Genomic DNA, 9,072 nt, shown 5'->3' on the forward strand with positions numbered 1-9,072 from the left:
AGGCTGGTCAGAGTTTGAACATCTCTCAGTTCTGTGTAACCTCTTTAATCTTTGTTCTGCTCACAGCCTCCCAGTAGTTGTTCTCTGCCAAGTCTTGTTGCCCTTGCACGGGCAGCTTTGTATTTGACAATACAAAGGGGATTGTATTGTATACAAGGGGGTTCCTTGTAAATTTTTCCAATGCAGAATTTTTTGGGGATTCTGCTCTTTGTAAATCTTCTCTTGTACCCTGTCCTCAAAATTACAGCCCGTTAGCAGCCCTGAGTTCTGATTTCTGTTTCCTAGGCCCAGTGAGATTGCTGCTATCTCCTTGGGCTCTACCTCCTTGTACTATGGTTTGGAAGGTGCTCCCATGCAGAAATCTGGGACAGATTTTGTGCTTATCTCATGTGTTTCCCATCTCTCAAGATGCACAACCCTATACTGTCTCTTGCCTAGTTCCTAAATACAGTTATTTCATATGTTTGGCGCAGTTGTATGGTTGTTTATGGTAGAGGAGTAAGTCTGATAACCATTACTACCCCATGGCCAGAACTGGAAATTTTGTCCAAGGAATTGGTGGAACCTGACAAGTCAGCTTTAAATTTCACATGGATGTAATAAATGTGTAAGAATGGCCAAGGAAAAATGACAAGAATTAGGGCCAGGTGAGGTGGCTCACACTTGTAATCCCAGCACTTTGGGAGGCCCAGGTAGGTGGATCACTTGAGATCAGGAGTTTGAGACCAGTCTGGCCAACATGGACAAAACCCCATCTCTATTAAAAATACAAAAATTAGCCAGGCATGGTGTGCACACCTGTAATCCCAGCTACTTGGGAGGCTGAGGCACAAGAATCACTTGAACCCTAAAGGCAGAGGTTGCAGTGAGCTGAGATTGTGCCACTGTACTCCAACCCGGGCAGCAGAGTGAGATGCTATCAAAAAAAAAAAAAAAAAAAAGACTTCTAAGTTGGCTTTATGATTTATCAGCCTCTTGCAAGAAGTGGATGGATCACCTGAGTCCAGGAGTTTGAGACCAGCCTTGGCAGCATGGCAAAACCCAGTCTCTACAAAAAATACAAAAGTGAGCTGGGTGTGGTGGCATGCAAAGCTGGATGTGGTGGCATGCAAAGCTGGGTGTGGTTGCTGGTAGTCCCAGCAACTTTGGAGGTTAAGGTGGGAGGATCACCTGAGCCTGGGAGGTCTAGGCTGCAGTGAGTTGAGATGGTGCCACTGCACTTCAGCCTGGTTGATGGAGTAACCCTGTCTCAAAAAATAAAAATAAAAGAAACTTGTCCAATCAGCTTTTAAAACATAGTATAAAACCATAGTAATTAAAATATGCTGATAATGGTACAAGATTAAGAAAAGAGGTCATATAAAGCCCAGAAGCAGATATTTGTATATATGGGAGCTCACAAGAAAGGTGGCATTTCCAATCAGTGTATGGTCTATTTAATAGGTAGTTAAGATAACTAGATTTATATTTGGAAAAATATAATGTTGAGTCTTTATTTTACCAAAAAATATATATGAATTAAAAACTAGATATTTAAAATAATCCAGGTCGTACTGCTCTTCCTCCCAGTGCATGGACAGGGTACTTAGATGAATGTAGAGGATCCTATACCAATTGTTTCTGCCTTTAGTATTTGAATTTTAAATGTATGCCATAGACTTGAGTGATTAAAATTTTGTGTCTGTCTCATGCCCAGTACTTAACTATGAGTTTATTCTTGGAGCCCAGGCTTATTCCATGTGGCACAGAGATGGTGCCCATTAGTGTAAGATGAAGTGAATAGGTGATTTCTCTAGACTTTGTTGTCATCTAATTTTTAACAAAGGTTAATTTAAAGAAATATATTGGGAAATATATTCATGCTTTTAAAATGTAAATAGTATAGTCTTTTTGTAAGTCTATTTGCAAAATATGCCAGGCATCTTTGTTGCAGTGGTTCTACAACCAAAAATGTGTCCAAAGTAAATACTTTTTTGTAATCACTTGAAAAAGCTTTAAATCCAAAGGTATTGCTTTCAGTATAATTTATAATGATGAGCAATTGGAAAGAACCAATTTTTCCAATTTTTATTTCAAATAAAAACTTAGTTAAATATATTTAGATTATGATGTAACCAGTAAAAAGGGAGTATATATGCATGTTATGGCATAAAAATAGGTTTACATAGGGGCATGGAATTCAGCAGTTATATTTTACAAGACCTATGCATGAACAAAAGATGAGGTGTCTATTATATACAAGATAATAAATGTGATTGTGTTTGGGTGACAAGATCTGGACTTTGAAAATTTTCTGTATTTCTCAGTTGTAAAAAATAACTTTAATGATGAAGAAAACATCATTTGAAATATATGTATGTAAGTGAGAAATATCTTTTTAATTACAAAAGAATTTTTCTAAAAGTTAAAATTAATATAGCCCTATGCTTTTAAAAATAATGCATATAATGTGTGGGATAACTTTACATTTCTTTATAGTGTTCTTAATAAAAAAAATAAGTAGAAGTTAATGTAGTAAAGAACTTTTTCAGCACTACTCCTTTTCCAGTATTAATTTTTTTGAGTAAATGTCTGCCTATGATTTTTAGTTGTTGGTAGGGTTACAAAGTGATCTTTTGACCATGTGAATTGAAAAGATTTTGTAAAATTGTGGTAAAATACACATAACAAAATGTACCGTTTTAACCATTTTTATGTATACAGTTCTGTGGCATTAAGTATATTCATATTGTTGTACAATGAATTATAAAGATTTTTCTCAGGTTACATTGGCTATATATAATATTAAGTCAGTTTAAATTCCTTAGAACTTTTTGAAAAATTTCCTAAACATTTACTGAGGACCTACTCAGTGCCAGGCTCTGGGGATATAGCATTGAGTAAGACAGATGTGAGTTGCCTCATCTTGGAGCTTATATTCTATTAAGTAAGCCAGCATGGAGCACTCGGGTATAAATGTGGATGTGGGGCCAGATGGGGTGTCTCATGCCTGTAATCCTAACACTTTGGGAGACTGAGGCAGGCAGATCACTTGAGGTCAGGAGTTCAAGACCAGCCTGGCCAACAAGCGAAAGCCCATCTCTCCTAAAAATACATAAATTAGCCAGGTGTGGTAGCACACACCTGTAATCCCAGCTACATTACAGCTGAGGCTTGAGAATCACTTGAGAAGGTGGAGATGACAGTGAGCCAAGATCCTGCCACTGCACTCCAGCCTGGGCTACAAAGCGAGAATCTGTCTCTCAATAAATGAATACATAAATAAATAAGGATGTGGGCAACTCCAAGAACACTTCCTGGGATGCTAGCTTACTGGTGACAGTGTTCAGGAAGGCTGTTCCTGAGGAAGTGACACTGAAGCAGAGAGCTTGAAGGATGTGTGAAATCCTTTTATAGATTTTAAGCTAGGTAAAAACTATTGGGCAATGTTTGAGGCACAGGGAACAGCATGTGAGGAAACACCTGAACAAGAACAGGGAACCTAAGAGAATGTAAGGAAGAGGAGGGTGATGAAAACGAAGAGGCAGGAGGACGGGTCCTGGAGGGCTATGAGCAGTGGTGAGCATGTCACACTTCTCCCCAAAGGAAATGTGAAACCACGAAAGAGTTTTAGGCAGAAAGATGACCCAATTTGATTTAAGACTTAAAGATCACTTTTGTTGCTTGTGGATAGTGGAAGACAGCAGGGCCAATTGTGGTTTGAGGAGACAGGACCCAATAATGGATTGGAACAGGGAAGTAGAAGAGAAAGAGGAATCAAGTCAGACCCCTGAGTTTCTGGCTTGAGAAACCATTTACTGAGAAACAGAACACTGGAGAAAGAGAAGGAGAAGAAGAGAACCTTCCTCTTTGGGAGGAAGAGGGTGAATTCATTTGGACAAGTTTAAAGCTTGAGGTTTCTGCAAGGTATTCAAGAGGAGGTGCCCAGCAAGCAGTTGTACTCATGGGTGGAGATTCTAGGAATGAAGTCTGAGCACATAGATGGGAAATTCCCCAACAAATAATTTTCATGGCACACTTGATCTTTTTACATTTTTTCACCTGCTTTTTGTCTCTCCGCAGTTGCAGAAATGAATCCTGCTACTGTAGTCAACAGATGGTTTCCTTTCTAATGCTGACCAACACTTAAAAAAAGTAAATGTTTTGCTTATTGACTTGAACTTCACCTTCAACCTGTAAACATCAAATTCCATCAAAGCAAACTCTGAGACTGCCAAGTTTTAATGAGTCTGTGAAAATTTTAGGGCTGATTCAATCCAGACTCCTTCATTATACAAATAGGAAATGGTGGTCATTATGGTTGTGAGTTTACAAGGTTCAATAGCTGGACAGTTGCAGAACTGGCGCTAGAATTCAGGACTCGAATACTTACTGAGCAGTCTTATTTCCACTACTTTTTACTGCTTCCTGTTCCTACTGAAGGGCTGCTGGCTTCAGTTTCTCTTACTAATAATTTGTGTCTTATGGGACATGAAATAGTACCTACTCTGTTTGGTCCCAGCGCCCTGAGTGCTGGGAATGTGTTTTTAAAGAATATGTATTCTAAAGATAAGAAATAGCCAAAGGAAAATTTGAATCTTTTATGAAAGTACTATCTATCTATCTGTCTATCCAGCTACTTGGGAGGCTAAGGAGGGATGATCACCGGAGCCCTGGAGGTTGAGGCTGAAATGAGCCGAGATCAGGCCACTGCATTCCAGCCTGGGTGACAAAGTGAGACCCTGTCTCAAAAAAAAAGAAAGAAAAAGAAAAGAAAAATAATTTCCTCATGTTTTTGAATTCAGTAGTCACTATTGACTAATATAATACCCATCTTGGTGACATACTTTCTAGAAGTTTTTAAAGGTGGTTGGGTAGTACTAAATTAAGAGAGTCAGAAATCTATTAATGTCTTAGTAGAAATTTTATATAATCTTTAAATTCTTAAAAGTCTAATTAGATGTTATTTGAGACCTGACAATAAAGGACTAACCTTTCCTAATCAGAGCAAAGAGAAGCCTGTTTGTTGCTAACCTATTTTTGATGTATCTAATTAAAAATAAAAGGGAGGAGGAGGAAATAGAAATCATCATTCTCACTTTCAGCCACCCCAGATGCAAAAAACTCATATAGAGAGCATATGCAAGATTATAATGCAGTGACCAGAGCAGGGGCAAGGCCTTAACCTCAGTCCCCTTAGTTTCTGTTAAGTTGATGGTAGAAACCTCTCCTCCTTCTGTCACCAGGTTCTTCCCAGCTACCGCCTGTACTCACTCATTCGAGGTTCACATCCCCTTCATTTCTTTTCCTCTGGGAAATTTCTCCCAGCTATGAACCCTTCTGCTCAGGAGGCACTTATAGCTGACCAAGATAATGCTTTCCCTCATTTGCAAGTTTCTTTAAAATCCTGTTTCCTCTATGGAGCGTCAAGTGACAAATTGGCACTTGTTTTGTTACAACCCTTTTTCATATCACTTTCTAAAATTAGGTTTTTTGTGTGCCCTCCCTCCTCTCTAGAACAAAAGCCTCATGAGGGCAGGGATCTTGCCAGTCTCATTCACAGCTATGTTCCTACTACCCATGGCTGTGCCCAGTGTGAGGTATTGACAAGTGCTCAGGGAAACTTTGAATGAATCAGTGGGTGAAAATCTTTCCTATAAACTCCTCAAGGACAGGGACCATGCCTGTATTACCTACAGCTTATGGCTACACACAAAGATTTTTGTTCAAGGACGGTATATAGCCTTCTAACAGCACTGCCTCGTGTTTCCTCTCCACTTTAGAACCTTCTGTTGTTTACACAGAAGCCACGCAGAACTTCCAGCGCTGTAAGTAATTTGGGCTGGTAGAAGATACTTTCCTTTTTGACAGAGACTTAAGCAAAGTGGTTCAGAGGTTTGGCTGTGGAAACAGATTGCATGATTCAAATCCAGACCCCTTTCCCCACTGACATGATAACGCTGGCAGTTACTTATCCTTTATGTGCCTCTGTTTCTTCACTGTATATTGAGATAAGCTATTGCTTTGTTTTGATGGGTTATGCTGAAAATTAAATAAGATGTATTAAGAACCATTTTAGGACATGTGTGCTCAAGGAATATGAGTAGGATAATGATGTGATGGTGGAGGTAGTATTTGGCTGATGTCATAGAATATTTTTATACTTTGTTATTTTCTAAGTATTTCATTTTATTAAATATTTTTCTTCATAATTGCTTTCTTGAAATGTAAGAGTTAAGTCTTCTAATAGAAATATTCTGGTCACTTAACAGTCACATTAAGTAATATTTTTTTAAAAAGAGGCTTAGTAAGTAACACAATTTGATTCCTTGCATTAGTTTTTTATAATTTTTTTTTTCTTTTGAGACAGAGTCTCACTCTGTCACACAGGCTGGAGTGCCGTGGCATGATCTCAGCTCACTGCAACCTCTGTCTCTCAGGTTTGAGCAGTTCTCCTGCTTCAGCTTCCTGAGTAGCTGGGATTACAGATGCCTGCCACCAAGCCCTGTGAAATTTGTATTTTTTAGTAGACACAGGGTTTCACCATGTCGGCCAGGCTGGTCTCAACTCCTGATCTCAGATGATCCACCCACCTCGTTCTCCCAAAGTGCTGAGATTACAGGCATGAGCCACCATGCCTGGACAGTTTGTTTACCATTATTGTGCCAAGTTTATCCGTGGGGATACTGAGTAAGTTTTTTCCCCCAGGGTCTATATACAATGAGCTGCCTCTGTTTGGAGACTTTTTATAATACTGCCCTTCATATTTGAGTCTTTCTCACATTTTCTAAAAGAAAATATTAATAAATTATTACTTACTATAAAATCAGAGTAAACTACCCAGCAAGGAAAATTTTTCCTTGAAACGTTGTTTTCTTGACATTTTTTTTTCTGAGACAGTCTTGCTCTGTCACCCAGGCTGGAGTGCAGTGGCACAATCTCCACTCATTCCAACCTTTGCCTTCTGGGTTCAAGCGATTTTCCTGCTTCAGCCTCCTGCGTAGCTGGGATTACATGCACCTGCCACCATGCCTGACTATTTTAGTAGAGATGGAGTTTCACCATGTTGGCCAGGCTGGTCTCAAACTCCTGACCTCAGGTGATCCACCTGCCTCAGCCTCCCAAAGTGCTGGGATTCCGGGCGTGAGCTACCACTCCCGGCCTTCTTGAATTTTTAAATATTATTTTACATGGAACCTAATTATGCTTCTGTGTGTCTTTTTTCTGTGTGAATCTGTGAACTCCAGATGCAAAGTTTCTGTCACAAAAAAAATGAATTTTAGGTCAGCCTTAAGAATGGGAGTATGGAGAGAACAAAAAGAAAAATCTTCAATTATATTCCACACCCTTAATTAATGACTTACAGTAATCTTGACTCTGGGCGTAGAGGGAAACTACAAATAAAATTGAAATATAATCTGTGACCTAAACCTGTCTTTTTGGTTTTTGTTACTGCTAAAATATTAATAATAAAAATACTACTCAGTTTTCTAGTAGTCTAAAATTTGTTTTCATTTTCTCTGTAGTCTTCTGCTCTTCTATTTATATTTAAAAGACATCGTGGCCAAAAAATTAAAAAAGTACTTTGGGAAGGATCTTAAAGGAATAGACAGCATAAAAGCAGCAGACAAGGTGTCTGAGATTTTTCTTATTTGCTTTTTAATGGTGTGTGTGGATGATAGGGTTGTCCACGAAGGAACTTCTGTTCTGTATAAATGAGTTGTCCTATTTTCAGTCCATTGGAGCTCTCTGGCCTCCCCAAGTCCAAGAAGTTACAGGCATGGGCAGTTAGATTCTTTTGTTGGTGATGTCACTTAATTTTAATTCTCAACACACCCTTCCTTTCTTACAAAAAGTTTCACTGCAGGCTTGGTAGGATGAGTAATAAAGACTCTGTCTTGGATCATATGGATAACTCTGGCAAGTGACAGAAATAGAAGAGAGTTTTTTTTAAAAAAAAACAAGGCACTTGGCTTAGAGTGGATATAGAATTGAATCAAAACCCTAAAGCAGATGCCCTAAAACCGAAATTATTTTAATAAAAGAATAAAAGGAAAAAGAAACTTGTGTAGTCTACATAGCATATTTTGATGTTTTAATGGTCTGTCAGTGTTGTTTGTCATGATGAAGATCTTGGCTGCAGTCTATGACTTTACTGCGTTGGATGGTAACAGTGGTCGGTCTCTGGTATTAATATTTACAGCCTGATCTATTTGTGGTGTAGAGGTGAGGTGGTGACTTTCCAGAGCCTTTCACATATAATATCTTTCTTCTTTCTAGATTTTCACCTGATGGAAGACTAATTGTGTCATGTAGTGAGGATAAAACTATTAAAATTTGGGACACCACAAATAAGCAATGTGTTAATAACTTCTCAGATTTCATTGGGTAAGTACACTCTGTTTCTGTGGGTTACTTTGCTAAGGAGACATTTGATTATAACAATTTAAATAAAGAAATGGGGCCCGGGCATGGTGGTTTATGCTTGTAGTCACAGCACTTTGGGAGACTGAGGTGTGCAGATCACCAGGTCAGGAGATTGAGACCATCCTCACTAACATAGTGAAACGCTGTCTCTACTAAAAGTACAAAAAATTAGCTGGGTGTGGTGGCACACGCCTGTAGTCCTAGCTACTCTGGAGGCTGAGGCAGGAGAATCGCTTGAACCCAAGAGGCAGAGGTTGCAGTCAGCCGAGATTGTGCCACTGCACTCCAGCCTGGGTGACAGAGTGAGATTCTGTCTCAAAATAAAATAAAATAAAAAATTAATAAGTAATTGAGAGCAAAGAAATTAAAATATGGCCAGGTGTGGTGGCTTACTCCTGTAATCCCAGCACTTTGGAAGGCCAAGGTGGGCAGATCACCTGAGGTTAGGAGTTGGAGACCAACCTGGCCAACATGATGAAACAATGTCTCCACTAAAATGTCTCCACAAAAATTAGCTGAGCATGGTGGCGCACTCCTATAATCCCAACTACTCGGGAGGCTGTGGTGGGAGAATCACTTGAACCTGGGAGGTAGAGGTTGTGGTGAGCCAGTAACGCCACTTCACTCCAGCCTGGGTGACAAGAGTGAGACTCTATCTCAAAAAAA

General features: G+C 39.2%; 1 protein-coding gene across 1 annotated transcript in view; it reads left to right on the forward strand.

The window, feature by feature from the left end:
* POC1B (POC1 centriolar protein B) overlaps positions 1–9,072 on the forward strand; it is a 93,398-nt gene that overhangs the window by 38,102 nt on the left and 46,224 nt on the right. Inside the window, exon 5 of the mRNA XM_017512916.2 lies at positions 8,260–8,367. Coding sequence (XP_017368405.1) covers positions 8,260–8,367 — 108 coding nt within the window. The remainder of the gene's footprint in view (positions 1–8,259; positions 8,368–9,072) is intronic.

This window comes from Cebus imitator, unplaced genomic scaffold, assembly GCF_001604975.1.
Source record: "Cebus imitator isolate Cc_AM_T3 unplaced genomic scaffold, Cebus_imitator-1.0 Scaffold479, whole genome shotgun sequence".
NCBI classification, from domain to species: Eukaryota; Metazoa; Chordata; class Mammalia; order Primates; family Cebidae; genus Cebus; species Cebus imitator.